At 39.4% G+C, this 24,172-nt stretch overlaps 2 protein-coding genes across 5 annotated transcripts in view; one reads left to right on the top strand and one right to left on the bottom strand.

Annotated features, from left to right (window-relative positions):
- The window catches only part of LOC126100920 (F-box/LRR-repeat protein 7-like), a 59,080-nt gene extending 52,738 nt beyond the window's left edge, over window positions 1-6,342 (bottom strand). The window contains exons 1-2 of the mRNA XM_049911587.1: window positions 6,318-6,342; window positions 5,670-5,756 (exon numbers count right to left, since the gene is read on the bottom strand). The gene's annotated coding sequence lies outside the window, so the exon portion shown is untranslated. The remainder of the gene's footprint in view (window positions 1-5,669; window positions 5,757-6,317) is intronic.
- A 3,772-nt stretch (window positions 6,343-10,114) lies between these two features.
- The window catches only part of LOC126100568 (HIRA-interacting protein 3-like), a 72,033-nt gene continuing 57,975 nt past the window's right edge, over window positions 10,115-24,172 (top strand). Inside the window, exons 1-2 of one of the 4 annotated variants that reach the window (XM_049911186.1) lie at window positions 10,115-10,427; window positions 22,226-23,553. In XM_049911186.1, the coding sequence (XP_049767143.1) occupies window positions 22,312-23,553 (1,242 nt within the window). In that variant the 5' untranslated portion in view covers window positions 10,115-10,427; window positions 22,226-22,311. Of the gene's footprint in view, window positions 10,428-10,762; window positions 10,894-11,653; window positions 12,011-22,225; window positions 23,554-24,172 lie in introns of those variants that run through there. The other 3 variants (XM_049911185.1, XM_049911188.1, XM_049911187.1) reach the window with 3 other exon arrangements.

Consider the following 24,172-nt stretch of genomic DNA (forward strand, 5'->3'; position numbering starts at 1 on the left):
CATTACTGATCGTATTTTCACCTACATTGAGCAACTCTTCAAAATATTCCCTCCATCTGCCCAAGGCATCCACAGGATTCACCAGCAGTTTTCCTGACCTGTCCAAAATACTTGTCATTTCCTTCTTACCTCCCTCTCGAAGACTGTTAATTACACTCCACAATGGTTTTCCAGCAGCTTGACCCATAGTCTCCAACCTGTTTCCAAAGTCTTCCCAAGATTTCTTCTTGGATGCTACAATTGTCTGTTTGGCTTTGTTTCTTTCTTCAACATAACTTTCTCTGTCTACGTGAGTTCTAGTATGTAGACATTTTTGATACGCCTTCTTTTTCCTTTTACAGGCTGCCTTGACTGTGTCATTCCACCAAGCTGTTTGCTTCATCCTACTTTTACACACTACTGTTCCAAGACATTCTTTAGCCACTTCTAGTACTGTGTCCCTGTACCTTATCCATTCCTTTTCCAATGACTGTAATTGACTACATTCAACTAACTGGTACCTTTCTGAGATCGCTGTTATGTACTTGTGCCCGATTTCCTTATCCTGAAGTTTCTCCACTCTTATCCTCCTATATATGGACCTGACCTCCTGCACTTTCGGCCTCACAATCCCAATTTCACTGCAGATTAAATAATGATCAGTGTCATCAAAGAATCTCCTGAATACACGTGTGTCCCTCAGAGCCTTCCTGAATTCCTGATCTGTTATTATATAGTCAATGACAGATCTGGTTCCCCTGCCTTCCCAAGTAAACCGGTGAATGTTCTTATGTTTAAAAAAGAAGTTTGTGATTACTAGGCCCATACTGGCACAGAAATCCTAGAGTTGTTTCCCGTTCCTGTTGGCCTCCATATCCTCTCCAAATTTACCCATAACCTTTTCATACCCTTCTGTTCGATTTCCAATCCTGGCATTAAAATCACCCATGAGCAGAACACTGTCCTTGTCCTTTACTCTAACAACTACATCACTGAGTGCCTCATAAAAACTATTCATCTTATCTTGATCTGTCCCTTCACAATGTGAATATACTGACACAATCCTAATTTTCTTGCTGGACACTGTCAAATCTATCCACATCAGTCGTTCGTTTACATACCTTATTGCAACTGGGTTCCATTTCTTTCCTGATGTAAAGCCCTACACCCCATTGTGCTATTCATGCTTTGACTCCTGACAGGTAGACCTTGTATTCTCCCACTTCCTCTTCTTTCTCACCCTTTACCCGAATGTCACTAACAGCTAAAATGTCCAGCCCCATCTTACTTGCAGCCTCTGCCAGCTCTACCTTCTTCCCAGAGTAGCCCCCATTGATATTAATAGGTCCCCATCTCATTACCATTTGTTTGCCAAGTCGTATCTTAGGAGTCCCTGGTTTGTCAGTTAGAGGTGGGACTACGTCACCTCCAAAGGTCCGAGGCATTTTGCTCTGATTGTTGCCAGCATCATATTTAAAGTACCAGGGAAGCAGGTTGCTAGCCTTACTTGCCCCGAGTCCCATTGGGTTTTACCCCTAACGGTTGAGGGACTAACCAGTGGATTTGGTAGTCTTTGCCGTATGAGCACAAAGGTGACCACGACTCAGAATATGTCTGAGATGCCCAGCTTTATTCCAAAGTAGCTGGTATCCTGACTGTCGGGACCACTTACTTGGCCACTCATACGTTGCCCGTGGTTCATGAACTAGGACATGACTACAGTTGTAAATATTTGTCATGTATTGTTTTTATGACATGTTCCACATCCTGGAGGACCTCCTCACTACGGATCAATTGGAATGAAAGTAAATCTAATCTAAAACAATACTTCTGCTGAATAAAAATTTTATGTAAGTTGGTGCCAGAAAGTAATTCCATGACAAAATGGAATGGAAACATGCAAAATATGCCAACAGTCTTGTCTTCAATCAATAAAATGAGAGAAACTTTTTGCAGAAAAATATGCAGACCTAAGTTGATTGCCTACGTATTGACATCATTTAACCTGTTATTGAACTGGGTTGCAAAAATCTACATTTACATCGACATTCTGCAGCCAGCTAATGGTGTTGGCAGTAACTATCTAAATCCCCCTTCCCTGATTCTTTGCAAATGGTGCATAGATACCACGATCATTGGTAAACCTCCATATTAACTCTAATTTCTCAAATTTTCAAATTGTGGTCATTTCATGAGACATGGGATGATATAATATGTTGTCAGAGTTTTTCTGGAACATACACACTCAAAATTTCAGAAGTAAAACTCTCCATCATCCACAACACCTCTCTTGTAGTGTCTGGCACTTGAGTATGTTGAATGTCTCAAGCCAATTAAACGATCCTGTGATGAAATGTGCCATTCTTTGTTGGAACTTATCCCTGTCTTCTGTAGATCCAACTAGGTAAGTGTCCCAGACTGAACAGCAGTGCTCAAGTATTGGTTGAACCAGTGCTTTGCAAGCCACTTCTTTTGCGGAGGAGTCACATTTCCTTAAGATTTTCCCTATGAATATCAGTCTGGGATCTGCTTTTTCTACTGCTAGTTATATGTGGTCATTCCAGGTTGCTCAGATGGTTACTCCTAAATACTTCACAGTTGTTACAGTTTCCAGCAATTTGTAAATATACAATTGTGGATTTCCACTCCCATGTATGTGCAGTATGTTACATTTATTTATGTTTAGCATTAACTGCCAGTCCCTGTGCAATTCATCAATCCTCTGCATGTTTTCATGTAGTTTGCAACTGACTTTGGTCATTACTGCCTTCTTGAGGGGAACCACATCATCTCCAAACCACCTCATAAAGTTTCCAGCGTTATCAGCTGTATCATTTAGACATAGACAGTAACAGACCTATCATACTTTCTTGGGGTACTATACTGAGTGTTTTATTTAACATACAACTGTTAATGTCTACTCTGGTGTTAATAGGTCATTGCCGATTGTCTGAATCACATAATGTGAGTTTTTGTGAAAAATGTTAGCTTGGAGCACTTGCAGTCCAGTTCCACTGAACTGTTTTTTTAAGGTTGATTAGTATGCTTGTGCCATGAGCACATATTACAGTTTTTGAACAGCCTTTTTAAATCACTAGAAGATCATTCCATAGGTTAAGAACAAGGGTAAATCCCGTACCAATCCCAATCCTTGTCGACTCCACATTACATGTTAGCACACTGGACTCGCATCACAGAGCATCCTAAAATACAGGGCTATTACAAATGATTGAAGCGATTTCATAAATTCACTGTAGCTCCATTCATTGACATATGGTCACGACACACTACATATACGTAGAAGAACTCAAAGTTTTGTTCGGCTGAAGCCGCACTTCAGGTTTCTGCCGCCAGAGCGCTCGAGCGCGCAGTGAGACAAAATGGCGACAGGAGCCGAGAAAGCGTATGTCGTGCTTGAAATGCACTCACATCAGTCAGTCATAACAGTGCAACGACACTTCAGGACGAAGTTCAACAAAGATCCACCAACTGCTAACTCCATTCAGCGATGGTATGCGCAGTTTAAAGCTTCTGGATGCCTCTGTAAGGGGAAATCAACGGGTCGGCCTGCAGTGAGCGAAGAAACGGTTGAACGCGTGTGGGCAAGTTTCACGATAGCCCCCGGAAGTTGACGAATAAAGCAAGCAGGGAGCTAAACGTACCACAGCCTACGGTTTGGAAAATCTTACGGAAAAGGATAAGGCAGAAGCCTTACCGCTTACAATTGCTACAAGCCCTGACACCCAATGACAAAGTCAAACGCTTTGAATTTTCGGCGCGGTTGCAACAGCTCATGAAAGAGGATGCGTTCAGTGCAAAACTTGTTTTCAGTGAAGAAGCAACATTTTTTCTTAATGGTGAAGTGAACAGACACAATGTGCGAATCTGGGCGGTAGAGAATCCTCACGCATTCATGCAGAAAATTCGCAATTCACCAAAAGTTAACGTGTTTTGCGCAGTCTCACGGTTTAAAGTTTACGGCCCCTTTTTCTTCTGCGAAAAAAACGTTACAGGACACGTGTATCTGGACATGCTGGAAAATTGGCTCATGCCACAACTGGAGACCGACAGCGCCGACTTCATCTTTCAACAGGATGGTGCTCCACCGCACTTCCATCATGATGTTCGGCATTTCTTAAACAGGAGATTGGAAAACCGATGGATCGGTCGTGGTGGAGATCATGATCAGCAATTCATGTCATGGCCTCCACGCTCTCCCGACTTAACCCCTTGCGATTTCTTTCTGTGGGGTTATGTGAAAGATTCAGTGTTTAAACCTCCTCTACCAAGAAACGTGCCAGAACTGCGAGCTTGCATCAATGATGCTTTCGAACTCATTGATGGGGACATGCTGCACCGAGTGTGGGAGGAACTTGATTATCGGCTTGATGTCTGCCGAATCACTAAAGGGTCACATATCGAACATTTGTGAATGCCAAAAAAAACTTTGTGTTTTTGTATGTGTGTGCAAAGCATTGTGAAAATATCTCAAATAATAAAGTTATTGTAGAGCTGTGAAATCGCTTCAATCATTTGTAATAACCCTGTATATAGTTAGGTTACAGGTCAACCTCTTGCATGCACCCCCTACTATTATTATGTAATCTTCCTCCCCGAGACCCCTCTCCAAAGTACATTAATCAAATTTTCAAATAAATATTTTAAAAACACTTCATTAGCCACTTCTCCATCAAAGTAGCTGATTGACTAGTATTAAAAATTACCGTTATGGGCCCAGTAAAAACAGCACTGTTCATTGTCAATGTGCATCATCAGTAGCATTATAAAAAATATTTTCTTGGAAATATATCATTGTAGTGAAGTAAATATTAAGCTACCAAAGAAAATAACGACAACTAATTTATATAACTGAGGAGGCAGCAGATTTTTCTCAAAGTAAAGGCTTTCTATATGCACTATACATCCCTCTCCAGAGTTCAGAATGGAGTCTTCTATGATGATGCCAAAGTCAGTCAGAGTTTCCAATAAATATCAGGTAAAAAATTGAAAACCCATATATTCTACAACAAAATAAAGTAATATCCTATCAAACACCCATAGTAAATTTATCAAAGTATCTAGACTCACTTATACAGATTCAGCTATCTGTAACACTTGTACATAACAGACCTTGACCTTGTCAGTAGACTGCCTATTATACTGTTGTTATAACTTCAAGAAAGTCACAGATCAAGTAAACAGAGTAAGACGTGTGTCACTTTAACAGTCAAACCATAACTAAGTCCAAGTCTAGCAGCCGCTGGCTGGCTGGCCGCTTAGGTGGCGTTGCTGCTGCATGGCTGGCAGACACGCCGCATGTAGAGGACGCGCATAACTGCGCAGCGGTACGTGGAAAGATCGGCACGTCACAACAACTGTGATGTGTAAAGTTACACAAATGCATTGTCTGAATATGCTTTTGTAGGCTTCCATTGCTGGAGCCATTTTGGATACAACAATTTTAGGTGTTGGTCTGTGTCACTGTAACTACTAAGCAGCTAAATTACTGATTATTTGACCAACTTGCTGCAGCCCTCTTCAGAGCAGTTCACTGCCATTCAGCTGCAATAGTTGCAGGGATGTAGCCCAGTACCCAAAATTATTTCAGTAGTTTAATAGGAGCAGTAGATTTTTTCAAAGCCACTTTTTTCTCCTAATACGTAGCAGAAAGAATAAAGATGACCACTCACCATACACTTGAAGCATTGAGTGGTTGACAGATGCATAAACCAGATTTAAAATGTTGCTGAATTTTCAGACAATGTCCTCCTTCACAGCTAAAGGATTAAATAATAATAATAATAATAATAATAATAAAAATTAAAAAAAAATTCTGTACATCTCCATTTTCTTGGCCAACTATATTATCCTAACATTACAGTTCGACAGGGGTGAGTTGCTGTATTGGGTGGAGTTGGCAACAGATGTAAGGAGGCAGGTAGGGGAAAAGACGAATAAAGGGAGAGGAGGCTTAGAGCTGGCAGATGGGGATAACAATGTGGAATTGGTTAACTTGCCCTAGCACAGGCAAGTTCGTTAACTTGCCCTAGCACAGGCACAAGGAGTTGTGTGTGGCAGGTGATGAAGTGGACTGGGGTTGGAAGGGCAAGATAAAACAGTGGAAGTTGGAGACTGTGGAGATAAGACTGTACAAAGAGTTAACTGGACAACACAGGGACAGAGCAGGTGGGTCTTGGGCAAAGCATAGTGGAGACTGAGACCTCGAACAGATATACAAAGCAATTCCTGCAACTATTTCTGAGACATCAGCAACAGTCACAGTTTGTTATTGGTATACTTTACACTTTACAAAAATATACTGCGGTAGTCACTTTTACCGGTTAGTGTGCGTCTCAACTTCTTCCACGTCCCTGAAGATTTTGCTCCATGATGGGATTTACAGAATGTGAAGTGCCAATGAATTTCCTTCTACATTAAATTTAATTCATATAAGCAGATTGTAAATCATAAAACATTTCCAAGGGCAGATGTGGACTTCAACCACAATTTATTCATTATGAAATTTAGATTAAAACTGATGAAATTGCAAATACAAATGAAATTAAGGACATAGAACGTGGATAAGTTGATGCACTAGAGGTTATTGAGAGTTTCAGGGAGAGAATTAGGCAATAACTGACTAGAATGGTGGAAAGGAATAAAGCACAAGATGAATGGGCAGCTGTGAGATATGACAAGGTTTGGTAGAAATTCTTGAATAACACAAGAGATACTGAATTAAACTGATGCAAGGAGTAAATATAAAAATGCAGCAGATCAAGGGGTGAAAGGGGATGCGAATGTCTAAAAAAATGAGACGACAGGAAGTGCAAATGGGCAAAGAGGAATGGTTACAGGACAAACATAATACTTTAAACATGGATGCGTTGTCAGCGACCATTAGAAGGAAAAATTAAAACAATTGCAGCCCTCAGTCATGAAAATGATGTCTTTTTGACCTAGGTTTTGGCCACTTTTAAGTGTGCCTTCACCAGAAATAAAACATTTAAAACTGGCATGTTACATATAAAATAAATATGAAGCGATAACGCTTTAGTCACAAAGTATTACAATAGAAAACAGAGACAGGCCACTAATGGCTGCACCACATGTCGAGCTGCGGTAGCATCAGACTACCGTTAGCGTTATAGCTTCATATTTATTTTATACGTGACATGTCAGTCTTAAATATTTTATTTCTGATGAAGGCACTCTTAGAAGTGGCCAAAACCTAGGTCAAAAAGACTTCACTTTCGTGACCAAGGGCTGCAATTGTTTTAATTTTACAAACATGATTTACAAGCATGTACCACTTGGGGAAAGGTAAATACTACCTAAAGGAAAATTACAGAGGCTTTTGGGGAAAAAAGCTCAAATGGAAAAACACTCCTCAGCAAAGAAAGGAAAGCTGAAAGGTGGAAAGAGTATATAGAGGGTCCATACAATGGAGATGAACTTGAAGGCAATCTTATACAAATGGAAGAGTACATTGATGAACATGAGATGGGAGATATGATACTGTGAGAAGAATTCGACAGGGCACTGAAAGACAGGGCCCCATGAGTAGACAACATTCCGTCAGAACTATTGGTGGCCGTGGGAAAGTCAGCTATGACAAAACTCTTCCATCTGGTGTGCAAGATGTATGAGACAGTCAAAATACTCTCAGATGTCAAGAAGAATATAATAATTTCAATTCAAAAGAAAGCACATACTGACTGGTGTGAAATTTACCAAACTACCACTTTTATAAGTCATGGCAGGAAAATACAATTGTGAATTTTATACAGAAGAATAGTAAACTGGTAGTAGCTGTCCATGGGGAAGATCAATTTCAATTCTGGATAAATGTAAGAACATGGGCACAATACTGACCCTATGACTTATCTTTGAAAATAGGTTAAGGAGAGGCAAACCTATAGCATTTGTAGACTTAAAAAAAAGTTTTTGACAATGTAGCAGAGGGTAAGGAAGCAAAAGACTATGTGCAACTTGAACAGAACCCAGACAGCAGTTGTAAGAGTCGGACTGCATGAAAGGGAAACAGTGGTTGAGAAGGGAGTGAGACAGGATTGTAGCCTACTCCCAATGTTATTCAATCTATACATTGAACAAGCAGAAAGGAAACCACAGAACAATCAGTAAAGGAAACCAAAGAACAATTTGGAGTGGGAACTAAAGATCGGAGAGAAGAAATAAAATCTTTGAGGTTTGCCAATATCACAGTAACTCTGTCACAGACAGCAAAAGGACTCAGGATTAGGAAACAAGACTCTGAAAGTAGTAGATGGGTTTTAATATTTGGGCAGCAAAACAACCAACATTGGCCGAAGTAGTGGGGATATAAAATTAAACAGACAATGGCAAGGAAAGCATTTTGGAAGAGGAGATGTATGTTAACATCCAAAATGATTTAAGTGTTACGAAGTCTTTTCTGAAAGTATTTGTAAGGAATGCAACCATTTCGGGAAGTGCGGATGATAAACAGTTTAGACCAGAGAGCAGATATTGAAATGTGGCACTACAGAAGAGTGCTGAATATTAGATGGATCGATCACGTAACAAATGAGGAGGTACTAAACACAATTTGGGAGACATGAAATTCGTGGCACAACATGACTAAAAGGAGGGATCAGTTGATAGGACTCATTATGAGACATCAAGGGATCACCAATTTAGCATTGGAGGGAAGTGTGGGAGGTAAAAATCATAAAGAGAGAGAGATCAACAGATGAATACAGTAAGCAGATTCAGAAGAGTATAGATAGCAGTAATCATTTGGAGATGAAGAGGCTTGCACAGGACAGGATGCATAGAGAGCTGCATCAAACCAGTCTCGAGACTGAAGATGCTAATTATTTGCCTTTTGTTAATGCATACCCTGACTCATTCCAAATCCCTGAGGATCCTCCTCGACAGGATCAACAGAAAATAATGCATGAGTGAACTTATAACTCTTACCCTATGTACCATGTGATGAATGAATGGGACAAAGAATTCGTAGGACTTTTCAATGTGAGACTCAGTGAGGTCTACATGTTTGGGATTCATTTTGCAAATGATATCAGCATGTGTTTTCCAAGTGTATTTAGTCAATTTCATGGTTTTTTTGGGGGATATCTTCGTACTACGGGGATGCAGCCTTGCTTTCACTACTCTACCGCTAGTTTCACTCATTAATGTCCTAAAAAATTCGCAGTATCTCACAGAAAGAACAGTAATTGTTCAACAGCAATTAATTTGCGTTATAAACATGAAAACTCTGGATATATTGTGATACAAACAGATTAATCTGAACAGTTGCGTAATGTTTACGTTGGAATCAATTTTACAGTATTTTTCGTCATAAAAACTAAAACACCACCACAGAATCACAAAACCTTTATTTGGTCAAGGTCAAGTCCTTTACAACTACTTTGACGCATATCGTATATCGTACCGAAACCACGAGCAAGGGGTGTCCACAATGTAACTTTTGCCAAAACTACATGATGACATTAAGTGGGGTCTTTGCACAGCACTATGACCTGAAGGATTTTGGTCGCAACTACGCGTGTAAAATATGGCAATTGTAAAACAAGACGTAAACAATGTTAGATATGAATCGAAGTCCTCTAACCTTACCTTTCCTGCCATACGTTTTTTTCAACAGTATGTAACAAAGTGCACTTGCTACCGCACTGAAACTTAACGCCCTCATTTCAGAGCTATGGGTAGACACCGAGAAAACATTGGATACAAGTATATCTTTCTTTAAGGCATACGGAACACAGTTTCAAGTAATTCTTGTCGCCGTGAAGGGAAAATCCTTACTTACTATCAAATGTTACACAACAATCCTCAGTGACTAGCTTCTCAGCTGATCGCTTCCATGGTATATGAACCAGCACAATTTCTTTTCATGGGTAGATTCAATGAAACGGGTTGTACTGGAACAGATGTATGGTTTTGTACGTGTTTAGTACCCTTCTGGCTTAAAAATGTATGTTGTCAACATCACTACACGACATTACTAAATGTCATACTCAACACAGACAACTTTAACTCATCCTCTCTATTTACAATTTACACGCCTACATAATACAGTGATCTTTGGTTGTATACAAAACATTGATGTACATCTTTGCTGTTAGTTTTGAAATTTGTCAGTTGTTTTCGCGGTACGAACTGTGGTGACTAGTAATTGATAATAGAAACATAACAAATATTGTACGACGACCACGTAAAGCAATTTCGGTTGGAGTAAGATGCGAATTTAGAGAAAACAGTGGACGACCACTGAATGAATGCAATCTACGCTAGATTTGAAGTTGTTTCTGGGGCGTCCTTTTATCCCTCCGGTTTGTTGTGATTGGCCAAAATGTAAATGTTTTGATGTGGATACTTATTTTAGAAAATAAGCTGCCCGAAACCGCTCTGGTACTGAAAAAGTAGGTAAGGTTCGCCCCGTAAGTTTCATTTTTAGTTTATTTTCGTTACACTCTGCTCTTTGTTGTATTGAAATTTAACTTTATGATTAAGCGCGTTGAACTTCCTTGCCATTGAAAGGACTAAGACAGAAAATGATAGCTTTGCACATTAGTCACCGCCGCGTTTCATTTAAAATTGTTCGTGTTTAATATAAATATATCTCACTCAGTTAAAATAATAGTTAATACGTTTACATATGCATTTATTTTGTCCATATTGGAAATACTTACAACCGTGACAGTCAGTCAATTAATTGCTAAATAAGCACATTCCCCAAACAGAATCCTCGCGCCCTGTTTACAGTTGCCAATCCAACTCATTGGATGGACAGTGCTATTATGCAAAATACCTCACTTGCCCTTAAGAGATCTGTCTACAAAGTATTGGTGGTATCTCTTTGTTATTTGCTAAACGGTGCCTGAAGAGTTTCATTGCTATGGGAAGGTGTGTTTTTGAATGTGGTCTGTAGTTTTGCTAGTTACATGCAAAATCCGTCAGTAACATAATAGTACAAACATAAATAGTTTACTTCTTAATGATACAACATCTTACACAGATCAGGCACGCTACCGCAGTGAAAAACAATGAACATCTTATAAAGATATGTGAAATGAAAGTGAAAAGAAACCAAAGCAAATGATTCAGTTTATAGAATTAGATTGTGACCCCAGAGTTAACTAACTGGAAAGGGAAGTTCCACATGTGAAGTAATTCCCGCAGTTTATATACGATTATACCCGTTACATGCAGGAAAATTACTCCTCAAAGACTTGCCCACTGTTTAACATATGCTTTCCGAATTTGCCGTGCGGTTTTAGTTTTTATGATGAAAAGTGCATTACATATGGAAAAGTTCTATTAATTATGGCGCGAACGTAAACATTACGCTACGCAAAAGGCTAGTCTGTCACCACAACCCATATTTGACGTTCGCATTCGTTGGGTTCACCAACTCGCATCCAAATTATCAAATTTCGACGCAACCTAGACCTCGGACAGTGTTACAGATTAGTCAGTCACCATAACCAAGATTACAGGGGGCATGGGTCTAGTATCACACCGTAGACGAGTAGATAACGAGGGACTGCAATATTCAACTGTAGTGAAGTACTTGCCGTTGTAGCTGGTTGGTGGCAGCACATTTTTTGAAATACAGAAATATCCGATACCGGCCATCGGCTTGCACTGGCGACGTCACCAAGATGGCGGACAGGTACATCGCCTTGATCCACTATTGCGACCGTAACGTCACTATTCCAGTACAATCAAGCAAGCGAAGACAATTCCATAATACAACATTTACTATAACTAATGGGACGACTGGTATTTTGTAGGTTTTGGGCAAAGAGAAACAAAATAATCTACATTTCTACCGTAACATATGCATTTCAAAACTTACACAAAAAATCCGTTATGTCAGCTTTACACCAGTGGAAGGCAAGACCTATTGATAACAGTGCCTTCAGTTATACGTATGTGTAACTGAACTTTACGATAGCAGTGAACGAAAAAAAAATCCTACGGAAAAATGGTATAAAACCAAATCACTTGACCAATATAGGTATGTCCACAATATCAAGGACCTACAAATTGCAGCGAATAGTGCTTTTGAATCAAGATTTTAAAGTCTCGTAACGTATATGTTAAGTCAGTGACTTACAGTAGTGTACAGATTGTGTATTACATTGCTATATAATCCTCTGTTTTTATTGACTCATTTCCAATCTCTCGAAAATTTATGTTTTTTTAGCTTATAGCACTTCCTCATTTCCATATATTGTAAAGTATGCACAAAAAGATTGAGTCCTTGTGTAGAAACCATGAAACTTAAGTTATTTCTAGTTTCATACCTGTGCCAAAGCTATTTGTTACAATCAGTTCAGAGTTGGAGGCTCGTAGTAGTGGCTGACAGGATTCTTTGTCTGTACACTTTCATGTTTCTTGTAGGTTAATTTTTTTCCTGCAAAGTTAATATTCTTGCCAGGTTGCTGACATAGAAAATGCCAGGCCGTTTAGTCTGTTGTTGTTGTTGTGGTCTTCAGTCCTGAGACTGGTTTGATGCAGCTCTCCATGCTACTCTATCCTGTGCAAGCTTCTTCATCTCCCAGTACCTACTGCAACCTACATCCTTCTGAATCTGCTTAGTGTATTCATCTCTTGGTCTCCCCCTACGATTTTTACCCTCCACACTGCCCTCCAATATTAAATTGGTGATCCCTTGATGCCTCAGAACATGTCCTACCAACCGATCCCTTCTTCTGGTCAAGTTGCGCCACAAACTTCTCTTCTCCCCAATCCTATTCAATACTTCCTCATTAGTTATGTGATCTACCCATCTAATCTTCAGCATTCTTCTGTAGCACCACATTTCAAAAGCTTCTATTCTCTTCTTGTCCAAACTATTTACCGTCCATGTTTCACTTCCATACATGGTTACTCTCCATACAAATACTTTCAGAAATGACTTCCTGACACTTAAATCTATACTCGATGTTAACAAATTTCTCTTCTTCAGAAACGCTTTCCTTGCCATTGCCAGTCTACATTTTATATCCTCTCTACTTCGACCATCATCAGTTATTTTGCTCCCCAAATAGCAAAACTCCTTTACTACTTTAAGTGTCTCATTTCCTAATCTAATTCCCTCAGCATCACCCGACTTAATTCGACTACATTCCATTAGCCTCGTTTTGCTTTTGTTGATGTTCATCTTATATCCTCCTTTCAAGACACTGTCCATTCCGTTCAACTGCTCTTCCAGGTCTTTTGCTGTCTCTGACAGAATTACAATGTCATCGGCAAACCTCAAGGTTTTTATTTCTTCTCCATGGATTTTAATACCTACTCCGAATTTTTTCTTTTGTTTCCTTTACTGCTTGCTCAATATACAGATTGAATAACATCGGGGAGAGGCTACAACCCTGTCTCACTCCCTTCCCAACCACTGCTTCCCTTTCATGTCCCTCGACTCTTATAACTGCCATCTGGTTTCTGTACAAATTGTAAATAGCCTTTCGCTCCCTGTATTTTACCCCTGCCACCTTTAGAATTTGAAAGAGAGTATTCCAGTCAACATTGTCAAAAGCTTTCTCTAAGTCTACAAATACTAGAAACGTAGGTTTGCCTTTCCTTAATCTTTCTTCTAAGATAAGTCGTATGGTCAGTATTGCCTCACGTGTTCCAGTATTTCTATGGAATCCAAACTGATCTTCCCCGAGGTCGGCTTCTACTAGTTTTTCCATTCGTCTGTAAAGAATTCGTGTTAGTATTTTGCAGCTGTGGCTTATTAAACTGATTGTTCGGTAATTTTCACATCTGTCAACACCTGCTTTCTTTGGGATTGGAATTATTATATTCTTCTTTAAGTCTGAGGGTATTTCGCCTGTTTCATACATCTTGCTCACCAGATGGTAGAGTTTTGTCAGGACTGGCTCTCCCAAGGCCGTCAGTAGTTCCAATGGAATGTTGTCTACTCCGGGGGCCTTGTTTCGACTCAGGTCTTTCAGTGCTCTGTCAAACTCTTCACGCATTATCGTATCTCCCATTTCATCTTCATCTACATCCTCTTCCATTTCCATAATATTGTCCTCTAGTACGTCGCCCTTGTATAGACCCTCTATATAGTCCTTCCTCCTTTCTGCTTTCCCTTCTTTGCTTAGAACTGGGTTTCCATCTGAGCTCTTGATGTTCATACAAGTGGTTCTCTTATCTCGAAAGGTCTCTTTAATTTTCCTGTAGGCAGTATCTATCTTACCCCTAGTGAGATAAGCCTCTACATCCTTACATTTGTCCTATAGCCAGCCCTGCTTATCCATTTTGCACTTCCTGTCGATCTCATTTTTGAGACGTTTGTATTCCTTTTTGCCTGCTTCATTAACTGCATTTTTATATTTTCTCCTTTCATCAATTAAATTCAATATTTCTTCTTTTACCCAAGGATTTCTAAGAGCCCTGGTCTTTTTACCTACTTGATCCTGTGCTGCCTTCACTACTTCATCCCTCAAAGCTACCCATTCTTCTTCTACTGTATTTCTTTCCCCAATGCCTGTCAATTGTTCCCTTATGCTCTCCCTAAAACTCTGTACAACCTCTGGTTCTTTCAGTTTATCCATGTCCCATCTCCTTAAATTCCCACCTTTTTGCAGTTTCTTCAGTTTTAATCTACAGGTCATAACCAATAGATTGTGGTCAGAGTCCACATCTGCCCCTGGAAATGTCTTACAATTTAAAACCTGGTTCCTAAATCTCTGTCTTACCATTATATAATCTATCTGATACCTTTTAGTATCTCCAGGGTTCTTCCATGTATAAAACCTTCTATCATGATTCTTGAACCAAGTGTTAGCTATAATTAAGTTGTGCTCTGTGCAAAATTCTACCAGGCGGCTTCCTCTTTCATTTCTTAGCCCCAATCCATATTCACCTACTACGTTTCCTTCTCTCCCTTTTCCTACACTCGAATTCCAGTGACCCATGACTATTAAATTTTCGTCTCCCTTCACTATCTGAATAATTTCTTTTATATCATCATACATTTCTTCAATTTCTTCGTCATCTGCAGAGCTAGTTGGCATATAAACTTGCACTACTGTAGTAGGCGTGGGCTTCGTGTCTATCTTGGCCACAATAATGCGTTCACTATGCTGTTTGTAGTAGCTTACCAGCATTCCTATTTTCCTATTCATTATTAAACCTACTCCTGCATTACCCCTATTTGACTTTGTGTTTATAACCCTGTAGTCACCTGACCAAAAGTCTTGTTCCTCCTGCCACCGAACTTCACTAATTCCCACTATATCTAACTTTAACCTATCCATTTCCCTTTTTAAATTTTCTAACCTACCTGCCCGATTAAGGGATCTGACATTCCACGCTCCGATCCGTAGGACGCCAGTTTTCTTTCTTCTGATAACGACATCCGTTTAGTCTATTTTTTTTTGTTGATAGTCTGTGTGTGGACCATGACCGTTTCCTTTCCAATTCATTTTGTTACAGACTTTATTAAAAAAATAATAAAGTTTGTGTTTGTCATTTCCTTCACTGCTTTTACAATCTTCTTAAACAATTTTTTGTATGATTTAACGTAGTTAATGAACTAAGGACACGTATTGTATTTCAGCACTCTGTTTGTTTCTGTTACTAGACATTTTTATACTAGTACGTATCCGCTTTAGTTTATTTGATGCCTTTCTTTGGCATACTATGGGTGGAAATGTTTTATTGAAAAATATGTAGAAAACTGTTTAAAAACTTATCAAAGTTTTTTGAACATGAGCTTTCGTGTTGTAAGGAACAATCTACCTCATTTAATTGACAACAGAATAAACATATGTTTTCTTAACTAAACTGTCTTTTCATTAAACATCTCTCATTTTCTTTAGGTCTATTTTTGGTAATTTGATAAGCAAAACAGTAATCTGTGATACCTAGGTCTACAGGGAATTTGGCATTGTCAGTAAGTGTATAATTTGTCAAAATATTGTCTATACATGCTGCTGTTCACACATTTTCTCTAATGAAATCAGTGAAATTTAGTCTATAGCCATGTTCTGGAATTAAGTCAACAGTTTATATAGGAGACACTGGATTTTCTCCAAAAATAAGTTTATTGCTTTCACTGCGTGTAATGTCATATATTGTGATGATACTAATAATAAAATAATAATAGCAATAATTAATAATATGTTGTTCTGGTTCAACACAGCAACTTTCAAATATAAGGGCATTGTTCGGAAAATTAAAATCATCTCTTGCTTTATATTTTAATGATTTTTAAACAAGTATATGGGAACCTCCAAGAGGTCTGTTTTTCCTCCAAAAACTGGTATCTTCTGCAGAGTTTTGTAATTTATTTAAAACTGTGACAGAATCTTTCATGTGCCAGTGTTCCTTTAAGCATATGATTCTAATACTTCTTCCTCCTGAAAGAAAAATTTGCAGTTCGTCTGTTTTTGTGGTTTTATCATGTGAATGTATTGCACTCAGGCCATATATGTTCCGGTGCATTCAGAGTGAAGACTTACACTTGCTTAGAGTTTTGAACACATCTTTCCTGGCTTACTGTGTTTCTTTTTTTTACGGTGCTTTTAGTTTTTCACCCCCCTCACTGACTGTTAGTTCCCTACTCTGTATAGGAAGGATGGGAGGAAGATAGAGTTTAACGTCCTGTCAACATTGAGGTCCTTAGAGACAGAGCACAAGTTCGTACTATGTCAAGGTTGGTGAAGGAAATTGGCCGTGTCCTTTCAGAGGAACCATTCTGGCATTTGCCTGGAATGATTTAAGGAAGACAGAAAACCTAAATGTGGATGGCCAGATGCGGGTTTGAACCGTCCTTCTCCCGAATGCGAGCCCACTGCACCACTTTACTAAGTTTGCTTTTATAATTTTCACAAGTCAAGAAACATTTTTCTGAAAGTTTTTGTCATTATTTATTTTTTATTGTTATCTGATTTCACGTGTAACATTTTACATTTTCCGGTACCCAAAGATTACACATCAAATTTGATTTTCTTCCTACAGGTGGTAGATGGGGGAATGCTCACTAGATATAGTGAGTATTGGAGAAATAAAATACCCAGCTGCTGCCTTGTAGTTAGATATTAGCATATCTAATGCCAAAGGAAGACAATCTTGAAAACAAAACAAAACAAAAATTACCTTGCCCTCCATGTTGGGTGCTGATGCAATGGGCCAACTCTCCATTCATTGGAAAAAAGTGCAATGTTAAAAGTATTAGTTGAAAACAGTCTTGGTTGCAATTTTAGTTTTTTATTTATCAACTACGCCTTTCACCTTATTTAGGCATCTTCAGGCTGATCTTAATTTGGTACTTCTTAGGACAATCCTTTATATAGTGTAGCTAAAGGGCATCTTCGAGTACATCAGGCCAACATCGCCTTCATTAAACTCGGTAAATACTTTCTAGATGAACATGAGTGAGTCCAAGACCTGCATAATGCATTCACGTTCACAGGAGCACATAATAGAATAAAATGGGGCTTAAGTAGGTAGCATTATGCTTCTGAGCTCACTTAATGACCTAATCTACAGATGATCTACTGATCTCTCCTACATAACGGCCTCCCAGTAGCCTGGGTTACAGGAGTGGCAGCCCCATTGAACTTGATCTGACCACTCTGGAGTGTAGCTTGACCACATTTTTGCTCTGCTGTACAGCTCGCAATCACTAGGGACAAAATTTAAATGTGATCCGAAGGAGCAAAGGGTTCATATGCTTTCTCATCTCACCTTTTTCACACCCTCCTACGATGTACACAAAATAGCAAAAGGTCCCCCTAATACCCCCAATTCAGCAGCACCCTTGGTGCCACCCGTGCGCCTTATTTGAGCTCGTTACAGATGTACCTGTAAGAAACTTCTACACATTCTGCCTTCCAACTTCTCTAGTGCTTTTAGGCAGGCAAGCACCACCTGAGGGGTTTTGAGGGGTTGCCTAACCCTCAGGCACTAGAACAGCCACGAGGTTGCCAAAGTAGGGGGTCTTAGTGGTCTTGTATTATTTGTACACATCTTATGTTGCACTCCATAGGAGGGCAGAAAAAAGGAGGGACGAAAGAGCATATGAACCCTTTGATGCTTCAGATTCAGACTCTGTCAAATGGTTTTTGACAGTCCCTGGTTATTCCAAGCTGTACAGCAGAGCAAAAATTGTGTGTGTTCTACACTCCAAAGGGGTATGTTCTTAGAGTAGCGTTGAAACACCCAGGAGGTGGCAGCAGTGTTGAACGTTGTGAAGAACACTGTCTTGATGCTCATCGCACTGTGAACTGTCATTTTCGACCACCCTTCATTGGTGCCCTTTATGCCACTGCTTGAGGCTTTTCGTGATAATTCTGAGTGGCAGTGTGTCTGAAATATTTTCCTCACCCACCCAAAGAAAACCATGTGATTTCAACACCGGTCATCACGGTTCTGACCTCCATTGCTAAGGCATCGAAGGAGGGGTGAAATGTGGGCAAGAGGGGGGGGTGTGATGATCTTCCCCTCATGTGACTAGTAGAAGATTATGTTGGGCAGAATTGTAGTGAAATTTGGTGCCAATGTGACATCATTAACCCACCTTATAGCTCACGTGAACTTTTGAGCTGTGGCCTTTTTTTCTTACAGCTGACACCTTGATTGAAGCATCGTCAAACCTGTGGTTGACGTCACAGGGCGCCGTGCTTGTGCACCATTGCGGAGGAAGGTCTTTGAGCCAGATTTCAAATTTATGTGTCAGAATGGGAGACAATTACAGGCTCTCAAGAAATTGATCCTTTAATTTTGTTTCGCAGTCTATTGTTCACTTATTAAATCTGTTTATTAATAACTCATCCCGATTCAAAAGCATTAGCAATGTGCATAGCTACATTAGGAGAAAGCCTGATCTATTCTTTATTAAATGTTACTTCACCCCAGGAAGGGGTGAATTATGCTGCCACAAGTGTCTTAAGTCACTTAACAAACGAGCATCAAAAGTCTGACAGATAGCCAACCAGCATTTAAAAACAAATTAAGAGAGTTTCTGAATGACTACTCCTTCTACTCAATAGATGAATTTATTTAGTAATTTTACAATTATTAAAAAGTTGAATTACATCATGTAAAGAAACCATTCGTTAAACTGACACGTTCCTCGAACAACTGTTAATCTAATCTAACCTACTCTTTATCCTCACATCACATTTGTCTGCAAGGCATATGTTGTGTCATTGTGTGGAATTTCACAGAAAACTGTCCCCTATGAATAAATGAATGGAAGTATGCAAAGTAAGCTAATTTTCCAATGCTTTCATCACAAAAAACAGCAATTATGCATAGATCAAATGTTGCTAAACTGAAGCATTTGAGAAATTCTATAGGATGTAATTTCCAATTTGTGATCCTATCAGTATGCTCACCGAGAAATTTTGAACATTCAGTTTTACAAATTTTCTTTCTCCCATCCTGTATTGTTGACGATGGTATATCTTTCCTTGTACTGATTTGAATGAACTGTGTCCTTTTTTTCTATGTTATGTGGTAGACCGTTCACTGGGAGCCATTCAATAATGCTTCTGCCTATTTTGTTTATTGCTTCTTCTTTTAACGTAGCTCTGTTAAGCTTCATCATAGTGCTTGCATCAACAGCAAAGAACACTATTTCCACTTTATCGGTGTACGATGGAAGTTGATTTAATGTAGGATGAACTGGAGCATTCATAGTTGTAATTTGTTCCAAATGAGAAGAAAATTTATCATGGGTCCTGCATGAGCCATCTGACGTGACGCTTTGTTTCCTATCAGCTAAATATAAAGTGAACCACTTATTATAGTACCTTGAAAATCATCCACTTAACATAGGACTGACCACAGGCTGCACTTGGTCATGGTGTACAGCAGATATTGTCAATCCATTTACAAGCCAAGATGGGTGCAGCCAATGGGAGGATAGTACGAGGGTCATTCTGAAAGTAATGCCTCGTATTTTTGTTCATGGAAACTACAGGAGATACATAAATCGCAACTGCAGAACTAAATAGAGCAGTATTTCAGCTACAGACTGTCATTTTCCCATATAGTCACCACCATTCGGTATGCACTTTTGCCAACGATAAACCAGAGCCTGCATAAAAAATTGGAACCAGCTGAGGCTATGAGGCTAACCACTTCCTTACGACTTTGACAGCAGCATTCAAATCTTGAAAATGTTCACCACATAGTCCATCTTTCAGAGGCCCGAAGAGATGGAAGTCTGAAGACACTAAATCGGGGTTGGGTTGTTTGGGGGAAGAGACCAAACAGCGAGGTCATCGGTTTCATCGGATTAAGGAAGGAAGTCTGCCATGCCCTTTTGAAGGAACCATCCCGGCATTTGCCTGGAGCAATTTAGGGAAATCATGGAAAACCTAAATGAGGAAGGCCGGACGCGGGATTGAACCGTCGTCCTCCCGAATTCGAGTCCAGTGTGCTGACCACGCTAAATTGGGACTGTATGGTGGATGTAGTAAGGCAGTACAGCTGAATTTTGCAGGAGTTACGTGGTCGCAAAACTGGTGTGGGGCGTGGCATTATCATGTTGCAGGTGAAAGTTGGTCGTCTTCTCTGGCCTTATCCAGAAAATTTGGGCTTTCATCTTAGTCAGTGCCATCTTGTAATGTGCTGAACTGACAGGCTCCAGGATATTCAAAAGAACCACACTCTGACTATCCATGAAGACTGTGCAAATCAACTTACCAACAGATGGCTGCATTTTGAATTTCTTCTTTGACAAAGAATTCACACGGTGGTATTCTGTGTACTGTCTTTTGGATCCTGGCTCGTAGTGGTGGCACCATGTCTCATCTCTGGTGAAGGTGCTATTCAAAAAATTGTTACCTTCACCTTCATATTGGTCCAGCAGGTCCCTACAAATTTCCATTCGATGAGCTTTTTATTATTCTGTAAGCATCCGCGAGACCCATGACGCACAGACTTCATGGTAACCGTGATGTTCCAACATTATTCCGAGGCATTACAGCTGACATTCAGCTTTTCACACAATTCTCCAGTCATTATCCACCTATTGGCATGGATGTGTTGATGGAGGTGCTCTTCATTGCGAGGAATGACAGTTGCCCAGGGTCAACTGGGCCATGGCTTGTTGTGCACACCCTTTTCACCACCTTGGAAATGCTGTACGCATCACCTCACATTGCTTCGTTCTATTGTGTTGTCTCCATACAAGTGTCAATGGATTGCAATTGGTGCAATTTCTTCAGCAGTGAGGAATTCAATTGCATGTCACTGTTTTATAGGCGTGTCCAATCACACTTCATTTTGGAACACTCCTCTGCTGGTGCCAACTACTACAGAACAGCGGAACCACTTGGAAATGAAAGAGGAAGGTTCGAGCATTAACACTGCAGCAGTGACATGTGGCGCAGACATCCAAAGTCACCACAAAAAAATAGGAGGCACACAAGATTTTAAGTCAGTTAAAAAAAAGTTTGATTCATATGTATCATACAAGACTTGACTGACTGCACATACTGATCTGCCAGTATGTTAGCTCAACATGGTGGGGTAGAACACTAGTGGAGAGGAAAACAGTGAACTAATCCCATAATTTTTATAATTTCATGAGTTCTAAGAATGATCATTCACGCTTCAAGTGATAGTACATGTAACTTTGTTCGCCATGAAGTTTGTGTCACTGTTGCTTAACAGAGCACGGTCAGTCAAAACGTTCTCTCCCTAAAGTAAATGCATTGTTCCAGTGACATGCCCCCTTGAGTTGCTTGTACAGACTTGTACTTAATATATTGCCACAAAGTACATGTTTTTGCACCTCCATCGATATTAGTATAACATAGTATATGTAATGTGCTTTATATTAAATGATTTTTCTGTACCCTTTGCTGTAACATTTTCATACCCTATGAGAACTCATAATGGGAATGTTTCATTGTATGTTATGTAACTCGCATGTTGATATTTGACTCAGTGGTACCACTGTAGGTAATGACTATCATTACGGTAAACAACTGACATCCCGAAAAATGGGGTAGACAAGACGAATTTTTGTTCTTCGGCACTCAAACAGTAAAAGCTAACCTTACAGGAAAACTTCTTGTGATACACTAGCTGTATCTTTTTCTACTTTCAGTAAAAACATGAAAATTCATGTTGTGAATCAACCATTTTCATCAAGTTAAAGATAAAAATAAATATGCAATTACATTAAGATTTCTTTTGTAGATAATTTCTTGAGCATTGGTAATTTTTTAAAATGATTTTTTTTTTTTTGTTGCAGGTACAAATTTATGTGGTTTTATTAACCTGAAACCTTAAGTGAAATCAAAGATCAGAAACAGACACGATTCAAAATAAACTAAGAATATGGCTGAAAATGAAAGCCATTCCAAGATCAAGAAGAGGAAAGCCTTCCTTTCTGATAGTGAGGATGATGAAGTGTTAAAGAAACATAAGGCTGCTGATTCGGATGAACCTACAGATAGAGAAGTGGATTTACATGGGAAAATTCCAGAGAAATATGCGACGGGTTCCCAGCAGCCAATTGAAGGCAAGAAGAATGGCAAATATGAAAAGTCTGTAGAAAATGGTTTGACTGATTCAGACAGTGCCGGTACTGACGTCGAACCGACTACTGATGACGAAAGTCCTCAGCCTAACCGTAGACCGAAAAAGAAAAGGAAAATAAGCATTAAAAATGAGAGGAGGTCAAGGAATAACATACAAGTAGGAAGTAGCTCAGAATCAGATGATGAGGGTCCTCTTTCTCCAAAGTCACCTTCATCATCGAAGAAGTCCTTCAGGAGACGTAGGACAATTTCTGGAGGAAAAGCTCCCAGCAAAAAGAGTTCTGATTCTGAAAGCTACAGAACAGATTCTGAATCCGATGAAGACTCTCAAAACCGAGAACCAAGTAAAGGCAGTACTACTACTGAGATGAGACCTAGAGGCAAAGAACGTGGAACTACATCACAAGCACTAAAAGAGAGGAAACGTGCCAAGAACAAGGTAGAGGAGGGCAGTAGTGATTCAGAGGATGACGTACCTCTCCAAAAACCGAAACACCTTTCCTCATCGGAAGGATCAGATCGGGCAACCAAAGATAATGAGGAGCATGTGTCTCCGAAAACAGACAAGCGTGAAACGACCACTGAATCAAAGAAGGTTATCGACATAGATACACTAAGCTCTTCCAGTCAGTGTTCAAATCCTACAGGACCCCACAAGAAAGAGCAAACAGAGAGAAATATGAAACAAGAGAGCAGCAGTGATGGAGGCAAGGTAAAAACAGATCCTGAAACAACAGATGACTCCGAAGATGAAACTCCCAGGAATCCAGATGCAGCAAAACGTGGAAGCACATCAGGGGACTCTGACAGTGAACCTTTAATCAAAGGGAAGCCAGATAGGGAGCAGATAAAGAAGGAGAAAAGTTCAAATGACTCGGGATCTGATTCAAGTCATGTAGAGAAAACAGCAAAGGGTGCAGAGGCTAAAAGAAGATCTGAGAGCCCTTTAAACAATGCCAAGAATAAGAAACTTCATAATGACTCAGATAGCAGTTCAAGCAAAGAAAGTACAAAGAAAGAGAAAAGGCGGAAAAATAAGGTAATGTAGATTTCATTAGTACGAATAGATTCCTGTATTGAAGTGCTTCGTGGGAGAAAGAGTTACCGACAAGAGCATATTTTGAATTGCTGCATGTACTTGATAGGTTAAATTCAAAGTAAAGAACACAAACACAACAAAAATAACAAATTTTGACCAGACAGCTCTTTCTAGTAGTGCATATTCAAAAACTAGTTATCAGCATGTGGTGCATTTGAAAACACAGCATGCAGAGAGATGAAACTAATCCATGCTAAATTAAGGGTTATCTCTTTCTTATGTTAACATCTTCAATTATTACTAATTTGAAACTGCTCTATTGAATGGGCATGTAAAATTCCACTTTAAAAATAATTTTGTTCATAACAGTAAACAAACCGATGCTTTCCGCTGATACTAGGTTTTCTTATGAAAGACATGATGAGAAATATTTGTGTGGTGGTGACTCCAGCCATACATTGCAAAAACAAAACTGAAAATATCTGCCGAAACACCAGAGACAATGCACCTGATGACCATGTGGAGTGGATGATGTATATACAACTGTTGTTCAATAAGTAATACCCCACTTTTTTTTCTCAGAGCATAATTATTGTTAAGAGTCAGAATTTGGTGACAA

The sequence above is a fragment of the Schistocerca cancellata genome, chromosome 9 (assembly GCF_023864275.1).
Source record: "Schistocerca cancellata isolate TAMUIC-IGC-003103 chromosome 9, iqSchCanc2.1, whole genome shotgun sequence".
NCBI lineage: Eukaryota > Metazoa > Arthropoda > Insecta > Orthoptera > Acrididae > Schistocerca > Schistocerca cancellata.